Source organism: Taudactylus pleione, unplaced genomic scaffold (assembly GCF_031769625.1).
Source record: "Taudactylus pleione unplaced genomic scaffold, aTauple2 ptg000500l, whole genome shotgun sequence".
NCBI classification, from domain to species: Eukaryota; Metazoa; Chordata; class Amphibia; order Anura; family Myobatrachidae; genus Taudactylus; species Taudactylus pleione.
In genome coordinates this window covers 715982-730095 of record NW_028284902.1, presented here as the reverse complement: position 1 = coordinate 730095, position 14114 = coordinate 715982, and the positions used below count along the sequence as shown (strand labels likewise).

At 43.1% G+C, this 14114-nt stretch overlaps 1 protein-coding gene across 3 annotated transcripts in view; it reads left to right on the top strand.

Annotated features, from left to right (window-relative positions):
• The window catches only part of BARD1 (BRCA1 associated RING domain 1), an 84806-nt gene that overhangs the window by 31717 nt on the left and 38975 nt on the right, over window positions 1-14114 (top strand). For all 3 annotated transcript variants that reach the window (XM_088449919.1, XM_088449917.1, XM_088449918.1), the window contains exon 4: window positions 9629-10860. In XM_088449919.1, the coding sequence (XP_088306045.1) occupies window positions 9629-10860 (1232 nt within the window). The remainder of the gene's footprint in view (window positions 1-9628; window positions 10861-14114) is intronic.

Below are 14114 nucleotides of genomic sequence, written 5' to 3'. Positions count from 1 at the left end.
TACATAGAAAACTTGGGTACATGGCTAAAACTGAGTGTATTTAGACTTAGTATAGGGTGATGAACCCCATTCGGTTTCGGAACCAGAAACAGATTGGAATAATAACCCCTTCCCCGTTGAGACACAGGAACTGGGACTATTACCCCTGTCTGTAGCAGGGAGTGAATGGCTCCCTAAAAAAAAAAAAAGTGAAGGCCTTGTCTGCATCTGGAGCTGTGCAAAAAAACTTCCGGTGAGGATGTCTCCTGAACCACTTCTCAGACCCAGGCATCGGTAGTTGTTTGATGCCAATAATCCGCAAACTGAAATCAGCCTCCCACCCTGGGATTCCCCAGGAGGAGGCCTGCTCCATCAGGCCGAGGGCTTGTTGTCCGGCTTAGAAGCTGGACGTCTTGCCGGGCCAGACCTTTTAGTTTGTCGCTTAGATTTGTGGAAACTAGTTGGCCTAGAGGAAGACTGTTCCTTTGCTCATCCCTGAGGAAGGAAGAACTGAAGAGACCTGCCTAGATTTAGTAATGAATTTGAAGCCGCCAGAGTAGTGATTATATTATCCAACTCTGCTCCAAAAAGTACCTTTGCATAGAAAGGTAAGTCCTCCAGCGACCTCTTTGATCCTGTATCCGCTTTCCAAGATCTTAACCAAAGGCCCTGCCTGCCACTATTGATGCTGCTGATGCCCTAGAAGTTAAAAGTTCGGCATCCACTGCAGCCCCTCCCAGATGGGAAGCTGCTTCCCATATGTGGGAGATATTAATCATCTCTTCTCTGGTAACATTTGGTAGTGCTCCAGATGACTATAATATTGCTTTAAGACAGGCTTCAATCTTTTTATCTGTGAAATCCTTCAGTGAAGATGCTGATGTAATAGGCAATGTAGCATTTCTGATTAAATGTTACATGTGCATTCACAGTAAGAGGTACCTCCCACTTAGTACACACAGAAGGTGGTAGTAGATACAATGTTATTCTTTTATTCACATAAAATCGTTTATCAGGGTTACCCCATGCCTCCTCAATAAGCTCTGTAAGCTGATCAGATACAGGGAACTCCATTTTGACCACCTTCTTGTGGTGGTTAAACACTGGAGCCTTCTTACTATGAGCTGGTTCATCATCCTGAATATCTTTTACTGATTTAGCTGCCTTCACCAAAGAAGGAACATCCACTGTAGACGGATGGTGCTCCTCCCCAGAACTAGATCCTGGACAGGAACCCTGCACATCATCTGATTCCCCTGATGTGTGAATCCTTATGTTGGGCAGACTCTCTTAAAAAGATAACTTGCTCTTTGGTCACTACCGGTCTGTTATCAATATTAGATCGTGCCATACTCTGACTAGAATGGCTATAAACATCCTTCCAGGAAGAATGCAGAGAAGGTGCAAACATGGCATACTATGGATACCCCATCCAACGAGGCATCGTAGGCGCAGCCATATGATCCACAACCTTCACCATAACCTGGGACAAAGAGGAAACCCAAGATGGCTCTTGTCCAGGGACAGGTAAACTTGACTGGTGAGGTGGCTCTTTATAACAGACAGCACACAAACCATCCTTTACGTCCTGAGAGGACACATAACTCATACAAGACTTACATGGAACCAGCACAGGCTGCTCCCCCTCCTGTTTCCCTTTTATCTTTTAACATGGTCAATAAAGACAATAATTGCAATGTTATGTGATAGCCTTCACAAAATCTTAAATGAATGTGAAATACTCAGAAAACTCCACTCCAGGAGGATGGAGAGAAAACCGTGGTAGTTACAATTGACAGATTTAGAAATAAGACTGTGTCAATCGGCAGCTAGCAAACAGTCACATACAATGCTTATGTAATATAATTACAATTGGCTCTAAATCAACTACAGCAACGCAAAGGAATGGTAGGACACACAGCGCCATATACCTTAACCAAGGGAGAGGTATACAGGGAGACTGACCCAGACCCTCCTGAGACCAACAGCTACAGGGCACACTGAGCGTGGGCCGTGAGTGTCTTGTATACACACGGAAGGTAGGCGGAGCAACCCAGACGTGCAAAACCCTTTGTAGGGATCGGGGGAGGAGCTGCCGGGGGAGCGCCTACCTCCCCCTAAGCTGCGTCAACCAGCCCGGTACACTGGCCTCGTGGCAACAGATGGCGTCTGCTGCCGATCCCTGGCATCAGATAAGGCCTCCGGCTGGTGTAGTGAGGAAGCGGACAATCCCGGGCCCTGACAGCAGCGGTTTCTGGTGCGTCTGATATAAAAAGCAAGGAATTCTGCACGTTATTCCTCGTAAGCGGCGAATCGCCTTACCTGATATCTCCGAGCTTCCGATACAGTCCAGGTTGCTGCTAGCTAAGCTCAGCTGTGACCTGCCGATATCGCAAGCACAATTACTGATGTTGCAGCCCAGCAGAGGTAGATGGAGCCGCAGTACGTGCGTCTCGATTCAGACGCTTGGTACTGCCAGCTCAGAAAACCTAAAATAAAAGCTTAGGACTGCTCTGAGCAGTGCTCCTGTTACAAAGATGCGTCTTGATCCTGCTGCACCAAACGAACAATCCTAATATCCCCGTATACCCAGCTTTAACTGGTCCGGTTTGCAGTTAGTGGTGAGCCGGAGTGGCCGCTGTTTATCCTCGCTGGCCGATGTCGCAGACTTCCTGTTTAAAACGCAGTTTGGAGTGCACAGCTGCACTTCCGGGGACTGCCTATGTGTCCTTCCGGTATCTCGGGGCTAACAGAGCTCGCTGAGTAGAGGGTTCTATTGTTCGTTGGTTTACTTCAACCATCACATACAGGCCTGTATAGCTATGGGCGACAAGTCTATTCCTCATCCTATTCGGTTGCTTTCGACTTGGACTGTGAGTGCTCCTTCGTCAGGGTGCCTCAGTTAAACAGCTATGCAAGGCGGCCACCTCGTCCTCAGTGCACACGTTTAACTAATGTTTTAGTTTCCGCGTGTTTGTGGCTAAGGATGTGAATTTTTCTCACAAGGTTTTGCGTTCAGCACTGTCTGTACGTGATTCCCCTCCCTCTTGAGGCTCTCTTTGGGAAGTGTCAAGTGTTCCCCATAGATAAGGAGGAAAGAGGATTTTCTTGATAGTCAACGTAAATTCAATTATGGAGTCCAATCTGGGGTACCCTGAGTGTGGTTTTTTTTTTTCTTCACTATTTTAACAGAGGAGCTAAGGGAAGAGGGAGTCTTGGCCCAGTCCTTCTTCTTTTTTTTTTTTTTTTTTTATTAGTGCCTACTCCTCATCCTCTCCCTCGTATCTCAGCGTCAGTGTTCCCCGGTATGGACTTTATGATGAGTAACAAGAATATCCACTTCTTTAATAGACTGAGATTTTTTTTTTTTATTCACTTGTAGGTAGCATTGTAGGTGTCTGATGGCTAGTGCAACCACATCGAGATAATGTGGTTGCAGAATGACCTTTTTGAAGTTTATTGCGCCTCTTTCATTTATCATGTGTATTATTTTTGAATCGTTATTTTACTTATTTTTTTTGCTATTATCACTACACCAGAAGAGATTATACCTGCTCTATTCAGAGCTTTTTCACTTATAGCAAATTTAAGACCTGTTCACCTTTTTATAAACCTTGCCTATGCCTACAATTCTGCATATACACGTAAAGCATGCTGTTTTTATTGTTTTTGTTTATTTCCTTGTAAGATCCACTGGGGCAGGGACTAACAAACAATCTCTAAACCACTGCATAATATGTGCACACTATACAAATTATTGTTCATAAATGACTGACCATGTCTCTTGAGTTGTAGTTATGCGACTTTTGGAGTACTGATCATTGTCTAGTTCTGCAACATAATGGACCACCATTACATGGATTATTATACTGTAGCGACTTCTGTGCATGTACTCTCCAGTCTACAAACAATAGTTGGTTTCTATAAACACATTTGTTTGGTTATATATGCAGTGTTTTGCATATGTTGCAGGTCACATAATAGCCAAAGACGAGTTTGTAAACGGCCACCTTTTTTCTTTTCTTCTTTTAAAGCAAAATAATCATTCTACAGTGAAGACAAAAATTGTTACCCAGATGGCACCAAAACCATTTTCCTTTGATTCTTTTAATAAGAGGCGCATTTATCAAAGAGATTTCTCAACTTCTGTTGGTAATGGGAAATGATTTTGAAAGGCACACAGCGCGGATCATTATATTTCTTTGATGCAGATTAATGGAAGCAAAAGCAGCGCTTTGTAATTGCTTCATTTTGCCGTCGAGGTTTTCTTACTACATAAAGATGTTTGAGAAGAATCGGCCTCAGTCTTGTAGCTGTTACATGCGTGAAGGAGAGAATTAGATCTCTGCTAGGTTTGGGGGAAACGCTATTGTCTTGTAAATGGCACGACTGGTTTCTTCTTCCTTTTTTTTTTTTTTTTTTTTTGTTTGTCTTTTGGCAGCATTTGGTTCTCAAAATGTTGGAACTACAAGTTCCAGTATTTGTAGCAGCTGTATTTCCACATCAGCTGGAGAGCCCAATATGTCTAAATTTGTGTACACACAAAGCGATATACTGGACGGTACATTGTTCTGCCACATCGCTCAGGGTGTACACACTCCCGTGCGTCGTCCGTTGCAACTTCTGAACTGCTGTGCTGAAAAGATCTGGCGGCTGACGCCGTACATCTTGATGCGGTGGGGGTACGTTATATATTGTGTTGTCGTACACCAGATCGTGCAGTATGTACACATGTGCCGCCCCTGGGTACTCGCATCGTCTAGTGCAGTGGTCTCCAACCTGTAGCTCGCGGTCTTAATTTTGGTAGCTCAACTAGCTGCAGTACAGCCCAATCAACTAGGAGGAAGTGACCTCTGATGTGTGCTCCCCTGTGGCATCAACGCCATGGGTGGAGCCGCAGGGAAGCACGTCAGGCGATTGCTGCAGCCTCTACAGCAAGCACCTGACTTGCTTCCACTCATCGAGTCTACGGTGGAGCGAGTGACTCCCATCTAGCCCTGACAGAAAATCTCACAGCAGCCCTGCCTATACAGTATCTCTAGTGTTCACTCTAGCTCCGGCGGCAGGCAGGGCGCTGGAGCTAGAGAGGGGAACCTCATGCGCGCGCGGCCGAAAAGGCGGCGTGGTCATGAAAAGGGGGCGTGTCTATAAGACTCGTCCCCTTTTCATAATACTTGGGGGCGTGCCCGGCACTTACGGACACGCCGGGCAGCCCCCAAGCGCTGCAGAAAGGGAGAATAGATGCTGTGCGCATGCACCCGGCGTCTATTCTCCGGCGGTGACTGAGTCACCGCACATTTCTCCACCCGCGGCACACTGCGTCCCTCGGGTGAAGACTGCACCCGCAGGCTGTGAGGGCAGGGTGCTTTTTGCCCTCCTTCTGGAGGGCAGGGTGCTTTTTGTCCTCCAGAAGGAGGGCAGGGCGCCGCGCTCCGCTAAAACAGCCTAGCGGGAACGCTAGTTATCTCTTGCCCCTCTACTGCACTTGTTGGAGCTGGTAATTAACAGTGACGTGTGGTTTTTTTTTTTTATTTAAAACGACATCAATATCACTGTAATAATTAAATGCATTTTTATTTTCTACGAAACCATTTTTTAAATTTTATTTTTTTAATTAAATGAACTTCAATTGTTCGGGTTTTTTTTATACAATTTTAGTAGCTCTTCAGGACGTTTCATCATTTTAAAGTAGCTCACACCTCAATTAACGTTGGAGACCACTGGTCTAGTGTGTACCCAGCATTACTGTGACTTGGCCAAGAATTTAAACACTTCTCTATGTACCATCACGATCTTCAGCACATCACATTATATAATGGCAGCCAAACATCACTCATTTTCCTGCGTATATCTGTTGTGCAAGGAAAATTATTGATGTAACTGGACGCAAAGGGCCTGTGCCCGACCATTTTGTTAGGAATTTCTAGGTAATCTGGGAGATTTAATCTGCTCCCTTATGTGTGTTTGGTTTCTTGCTTAATTTGGACTTTAAAGCCATTTAGGGCCTTATTCAATTAGAGGCGAAAAGTTCCGTTTGGCGAAAAAGTTCCCACGGATTTGGACTTTCCACCTGTTTTCAAATTATCTCCATATTCAATTCCAGGGCGATTTCGAAATAAGCTGATACTTTTCCGCCCATTACATTGCATTGAGTATCTCTTCTGAATAGCAGGAGAAAAAGTGGAAAATTGTTATTTTGGGGGGCAAACGTGGGGAAACCACTCAGAACCTTTGGGACAGCCCCCCAAAGGACAAATCAACCAAAAAAAAAAATTCTCAGGACACCCCAAAAAAGTACTTTAATTTTGGGGGCTAAAAAGTGGGGGGACAACTATAAAAACTAGTAAAATAGACTTCTTGTGGTGCTGTATGGAGGGGCTAAGTGTGTTTGAAATTGCAGGTGCATGTATGAGGGTGGTTTCTCACGTTGTTTTAAAAGTTCACTTTAGAGTAGGGATGTGCAGGCTTGGATAGGTTAGAGTTTGCACGTTGAGTTCGGATTTTTCCCTCCAAAAAAACGGAACTCCGAACTCAACGTGCAAACTCTAACCTATCCAAGCCTGCACATCCCTACAGTTTAGATACGCAAAAATATGCTAGTACCCATTTTCAAGTACCCTAAATTTGACAGGACTACTTATTTTCACCAAAAAATACAGCTTTATGCCATTCTTCACCACTTATGCAAAGATGCTAATAAACAGCAATTTAAAAACTAATTACCACAGACACTTTTATTAGGACTATTAGATGCACTAACATAGGGAATCAATGTAGATGTGTACTTTTTTTGGAGTACAGACTGATATCCGCCTTTTCAGTCTTCGCCTGTTTTGGAATTGAATACAGCGCACAAAAAGATTTCGCCTCTGAAACAGGCGAAGGAGGTGGGAAGTTGGACAGGCTAAACTTTTCCAAATTTTCGCCTCGAATTGAATACGGGCTTAAATTTTGTTTGTTTGTTTTTTTAATTTATCTTAATTGGCATGTTATTGTGACTTTTTTTATTATTTTTTTTTTTATACTATTGTAAGTAAAATTATTTCACTTTTGTCTCTTACAGACTTCTCCTTTTATGACCCTGATTTATAGGTTGTTTAATCACTAGCTCACCCACCTATCTACAAATGTTGGCAAAGGAGTAGCTGATATGTTCACACGTATTTTTTCAGTAAAATTAAAGCCATGTTAGAATAGTGTGCGATTAGTCCATTGTCTGTATTTAAGAGTATGGTGGTAGTGATTTTGTTTTTTGCCATAACACAAATTCTTGCTAAATTTGTGGAAACTGTGGGCCCCATTCATTACTGGTCGCTATTGCAATTACGCATGCAGACGGCCGATTGTTCCGTTCTGCGCATTCATCGCAGTGCGCGAAGGCACCCATGCAGACCAATTGCAGATTGATTGACAGTAAGCGTGCGTTTGGGGGAGGGGGGGATAGTTGGCGATATACAGGCATGTCAGTGTGTTTGGACGCCGTTACAGGGTGTGCATAAATTATCCACTGCGATGGCATACGCAGCTTGAGCTCTCACTGCGTACAGGAAGCTTAGCCATGTCTGAGTAAGATCTGACCTTGAGTAATTGTGCGTGATATCTCCTTGCTAAGTCCCCCTGGTTAATTTCCACACTCCCCATACATTAGTATGGGGATATGGAAATTATGGTATTCATCAAATTCCGAAAATTATGTATTTTCAGAATCTGATGGTGGTACTATCCGCCACTGTGAGGAGGCGTATAGTAGGTAACACTTGCATGCTTCCAGCTGGGCAGGTCCCCTGGCATCTCCATCCGGCGCTCTGGACTCTCCTTCTGCTATGCTGACATTGTGTTCTGCTGGGGAGAACACAAAGTTTAGAAAAAAAAATATTTTTTTCTAAACAGTAGTGTGTTCTGCTGAGACCACATGACTGCATAGCAGACTGAGCCAGAGGCTGCTGCGGGGGGGAGGTGAGTGGAGGGGGGGGACACAAACTTACCGCAGGTGTAGGCAGTGCTGCGCATGCGCTGGTATTACAGATGCAACAGCACATGCGCAGCACTGTTTCCAGCTGCAGTAAGTTAGAGCAGGCAGGGATAACTAGATATTTCCCGAAAAGCTGTCATCGCAAAAATGACAGCTTTTCGGAATAGATGGTTATGGGTGGGAGGAATGTAGAACTCCATGCCAGCTCTAAACCTAATTACCTCCTGAGAAACTTTAGGTATGATGAATAGGCCCCAGTGTCTTAATTTAGTGAAGTATAAATATACAATAGTTACACATATATATTAAAATATAATCCTATTTAAGTGCCTTTAAAATTATTTATCAAAGGCATTAGGAAGATAGGCAAAGGTGCCACATATTTCTTAAGAACTTCCTCAGGGCATGTGTAAGTTTTGACACCCCAGTATTCTTGTTGTGGTTTTTTTTTTTTTTTTTTTTTTTATATATAGTCTTGCATTGTTCTTAGATGATTATGTGCATGTGCCAAACCATTATTTATTACCAGTTATTTGGGAAACCGGAAGAAACCCGTGCAAGCACAGGGAGAATATACAGACTCCAAACAGGGGTGTGGAGGGAATTGAAACCATGACTTCAGTGCTGTGAGGCAGTGATGCTAACCATTTACACCATCTGTGCAAACTGTTAGTAGCATTCCCTGTGGGACAAGGTGACAGGAGCATAGTGTGGTGGGGGATGCTACTTGTCTACAGTGACAAGAAAGCTTTTCCAAATTGAGGACAAAATAGAACAAAAATCTAGGCAAACTTTGCTGGAAAACCACCTGAACTTGGCAGGAAACCTAGAATTAAGAGGTTTGGGTTCCTGAAGGATAATATCCCAAATCATACCGCAAAAAAGCCATTTAGGAGACTCCCCAGTACATTGGGGTTTTTTTTTTTTTTGAGTGGTCCAGTCAAAGCCCTTATACACTCATTGAGTGTCTGTGGAATGATTTGAAAATTACTGTTCAGCAATAGTCCCCATCCAACCTGAACTAGGAGGTAGCGCCACTGGGAAGAAGGATGAGCAAAAAATGGAAGTGCTCAGAATGTGCAAAGCTGGTAGACTTGTACCACTTTTAATTGTAGCTAAGGTTGCTTCTACAAACTGTTAAAAGGAGAGAGTTGTATTTATCTTTTATTTATAAGATGCCTCGGAGTTCACATTGGTGGTTTTGATCAAAATGTGGCTCATGTTTCACATTTGTTCTCATTGTGCCGTAAAGCCCAAATTCATGTGGAAGTGGCTTGCTAGCCCATACGCTTTTGTGACTTTCGAAATTGTGTTTATTCGAAAGCAGGTAAAACAGTAATTTCAAATGCCTCATAAATTAATATCCATACCAATAAATTATTAAATTATTTTTGGGCTATAGGAATGAATATGTATTTAGTGAAATGGAGTCTGTATGCTTATATGTTCTACCTGCTTTTTTAAAAAAAAAAAACCTTTCCCCACATTTTCTATAGCTGTTCTTGAAAATTGCCGAATCAAGACAATCCATTCCAGCAGGTAAAATGTTTTCCCAAGAGTGCCCTATTTTAACACCATTTAAAAAAAAAAGTACCATTTCAAAACAATTGCTTCTATTAGAAACTAATGGTGCTTACATAAACTGCTGAAAATTACTTATTTTTTCTTCTCCTGCAGGAAACCAAATGGATTTATGTCAAGATGTTTCGCTCAAAGTGAACGCTACTGAAGGAGAATGCAAGAGAAAACAAATAAAGATGTGGTTTAGCCCCCGGAAACGGAAGGTGAGATACGTCGTGGAGCGTGGAGAGATCAGCCGGGAGATCCCACCAGACTCTGAACAAGCTCCATTATTCCCATGTTATGATTTTGTCTCCTCTTCACCCAATGTGGAGCCCGTCAAAAAGAAAAGTGTCAAGAAATCTAAGAAAACGAGAAAGAGGACACTGAAAGATATAAACCAGGAATGGGGCTTTATGTCACAGAAGAGATCAGAAGACCTCACCCAAGAACCGCACCCTGCAGCACAGGATCAAATTAACGAAAACTTCAAGGAAAGTGAGGTATTGAAGGCGAACAGATCAGTCTCATTTTGCAGTTCTCCTGTTGTGCTTCAGACAGCCGATGTTGCACAACAAAGCGAGTACAAATGTGGGCCACTGGCTAGGAATAGACTGGATGAAAATGAGAGCATGTTGGAGGAACTTACGGAAGACCAAACTAATAGTGACCCCAATCTATTGCAAACTGAGTCTCCTCAGACGTCTATTGTCGTGCAGCATAGTGACTATAAGTGTGGGCCATTGGTTAGAAAAAACCTGGATGAAAAGGAGAGCAGGTCCGAGGACCGTACTGAAGTGCAAACTAATAGTGACAGCGATCTATTAAAATCGGAGTCCCCTGTACTCCAGGCTCCTGTTGAACAAGACAGTGGCTACAACAGTGATCTAATAAACATAAATGCAAAAAGCAAAAATGAGACCAGGTCAGCGGAAACTCCTAGAAAACAGCCCAATATTAGGAAATCTGTAAGATGTACAAGGCTAAGGAGTATTTCCTCTGGGAGTCCCAAGATAGAGAACAAGATGCCTGTAAAACGCAAGCATCGCCCATCTGGGTCTCCTGCTTCCGTAGCTTCAAAACGTCTCCGAAAAAAAGAACTTGGATCTGCGGATGATTTCAGTCCCGAGAGGTCTACCCATGGGCCGACTAAGAATGGATTCGATGGCGAGCGAAAACCTGTACAAGCAGATACGCTTTCCAAGTCTCCTTCAACGCCCTCTTCTCGTAATAAAGATGGCAGAAGAACAAGCCAAACTGGTACCAACATTCAGACGTCCCCGAGTAATTTTTCAATCGCAAAGAAGAACCACAAGGGTGAGACAATGCTCCATGTAGCTTCTATCAAGGTAAGTAGTTAAAAGCAGATGTTCTGTGTGCTAGTAGGACAAGTAAAAATGTTTTTTCTGTTCGTGTATGTATAGATGTCTGTCCGTCCGTCCGTGCGTGTGAAAATATATATATTTATTGCAAGGTTTGATAGCCTTGCATTTTAGTCTGTTTCCTGATACATTTCCATCACGGTCTGACCTTTTTAGGTCTCCTACTTTGTCTATTTGGTGTTATGAAAGTATGTATGTGTATTAGTTGGGTTAAAAATCCACTTTGTTTTTATTTATTTTTTTCATTATTAATTATTGATGAAAATTTTAAATGCATAGCTTTAAAGCTCTAGTTATTCCCAGCTGTCAAAGATAAAATTCTTTTATGTGCAGCAATCGTTACAACGTTGTACATGACCATTCTTGGATGCTTATTAGTTCCCTTTTTGGCGTCTGATTTGAGTTAATTTTATCTTTTGGAAGGTGTCGGGAGCTGTGCTTGATTATTATGCATTTTCCAGGAAATGCTCCATTGGTAAGAAAATTGGTCTGGAACTAGTCAGATTCTCCAGGAGAATACTAAAAAAAAAAAATTAAGATGCTGCAATTAAGCTATCTGCTAGCATTGTGTGACTAACAATAACTGTGCAAGAAAAGATGAATGGAAATTGATAACCTCGCCTGAAAGAATGCTGCTTTGCAGTCTAAAATTTCCAGAAGTCTGAAATTTTGCATTTTATCATCTAGTCTGGATATAGACTTGGCTGAAGGGGGGGGGGGTCACATTTACAAAATTGCATATTCTCTCAGCAATACAAGCAGCCAACTACCACACTTTTATTCATAGGAAGCCAAACGCCCAAAATAAGTTAGACAAAGGGCTACAATTACAAAAGGAGTAATTGCACATAGCTGAAACTGCAAATTATGTGAAGTGTTTATTGGGTTTCATTTATTGAAGAGTCATGAGATTTGCAGTCTGCTTTTGATCAATGAGTCACATTTCTGTGACTTCAATTTATGAATATAGTACTTGATCAACTAAATAGGGTTATTGAAATGTCATTTAAATTTTCTGAGGAAGGTAGGCAAGTGTGCGTGTAAGTACAAAAATGCAAAAGAAAAACTTCCTGGTTACCAGTCACACAAGATGTGTGGTGCATCTAAAGAGCTTTATGCAGTGTAAAAACCAAGACTAGCTAATGTACCCAGTTTCACCCAGGTAGACCTTAGATATTTTCACTTCTTGCTGGCACCTGGCCACTGCTGCTCTGTGCACTTTGGGGTGGTCTTGCTGGTACCTGGCCACCGCTACTCAGTAGTTTTTGGGTTGTTTTTTGCTGGTGCTTAAATACCGCAGCATGGTGCACTGTAGGATTAAGGTACGCATATTTCCTTGCCACATCCTGGAGTTGCTTCCTCCTTTTAGCATGGGTGTATCTGGCACAACGTTGGCCAGAAGCATTCTTGGGGACAGGAAGAGGGGATGCCTGTGAGAGGTGTGAGGCAGAGTTGGACTGGAGGAGGGATGGTGTGGTGCAATCTTTTTGAGGTTCACGTGGCAGGTACGCATCGCAATGGCCCCTAGAGAGGTCCTGTGTAAAGTGTAGCCTCTTCACTGGGTGATGTTCAGCTCTGAAACTCTCATTGTGGTAACAACTTGAAGACAAACTCGAACAGTTGCCCAGCCGCCACTAGTTCGCATAAACCACCATAAGTAATGGCTACTCTGCGGAGCTGGTGTAGATGTCTCCCTTGTCGTCGGAGATGAACACCTTCCAGTTGTCCACCACGTGCCTCACAATTAGTTCACCCACCTCCCTAGCCATTTGCTGAGTGTTAATACATGAGATAGGAGAGGGACCGGATAAGGCAGCCTCCGTTTTCTGTGTTTGACAATGGTGTGAGGCACCATCTCCTCTTTAACATTAAAAAACTCAATTGCCATGTTCGAGAAAATAAAAAAATACAAAGCAAGTGAAGTATCCAAATGGAAAAATCCTAGTCATTAAGTCATTAACAGTGGTGGGGCTGCAGAGCTGCCCAATATTCAAATACGGGAGCCACACTAACTCTCCCCAAATGCTGCCAAACCTCACTAGGTTGTGGCTCCCCTATTTAAATATTGGACTGCGTTGAAGCCGCCATGCTACCCAGACAATGAGCTCATTGTCCCGCAGCACTTGGGACTTGTTACTTTGTCACCCAATCACCTCGGTCGAGAGGAAACATTTTACCTCTTTTCACCCCATTAAGTAGTTGAAATTCAAAAAATCCCTGCTTAGTGGGTGCTTAAGTCATGGAATTTAAGCCCAACCACACTCAACCTGTCACATTCTAAAACGTGGAGTGTTTAATTACAGTGGAGTATCAGACTGGGAGAATGTGTTCTGGGAGCAGGAGGGAACAGCAACTTGGAGGGAGAGACGGCAGACTGAGAGCAACACTGTAATCACAAGAAGAAGCCTCAATCACCCGGCTGAGAAGAGAAGGCACAGCCCATGAGGCTGCTGCTGATCTCCACTGGTCAGAGGAGCATGTGATGGGCTCCTCCAATCAGAGCTCATCACATGCTCCTCTAACCTCTTAGCAGAGTCTCATCGAAATGGTTTCCAAGTAGTGGATTGCCCCAGTAACTGCTGGACCCCAATAACCTTCCCGCAACCTGCAGCCGCCGCTGGGACAGTCAAAACAGCCTTGATGACTAAGCAAATTTTTGTTTTAAAAAATTGCAGCTTTAAAGGCGTATAGCTTCAAAACCAGTGTACTTACCAGCCTAAGAGTTTTTTAATTTTATCTTCACATCCAAGGGATCAATTAATATCCCAAATTTTATTAGAAACTGAAACGGTCCGGTTAAACACTTTGATTTGCTGTGGAATAACCCATATGTTCATGTGGCCACTTATTGCAGCTTAGAGGCCTTGAAGGAGGTGTATGGAGAGTAGACAATGGCTTGAGAGGAGAAAACAGGGGTTAGGTAGGTGTACACAGTTTCCGGGAGTGGCCTGGAGGTTGAGGAGGGCAATATGGTAATTGCTGGAATGAAAGGGGATTTCATTAGAATTGGTTAGCTGAGTGCATGCATTAAAGGAGGCGGAGAGGAAGCCGAGAATGTGAAGGAATAGGTTTTATACTTAATAAATGACCATTGACAGTTTTTTCCTAACTTTTTTTTTTAGTTCAAATAGGGTAAGGACAGCTGCCTCTCCTCCTACATACATTTCTGCAATCTGATGCTCCTCTGACCTCTGAAATTTTTTATTTTTTTTACATGACCT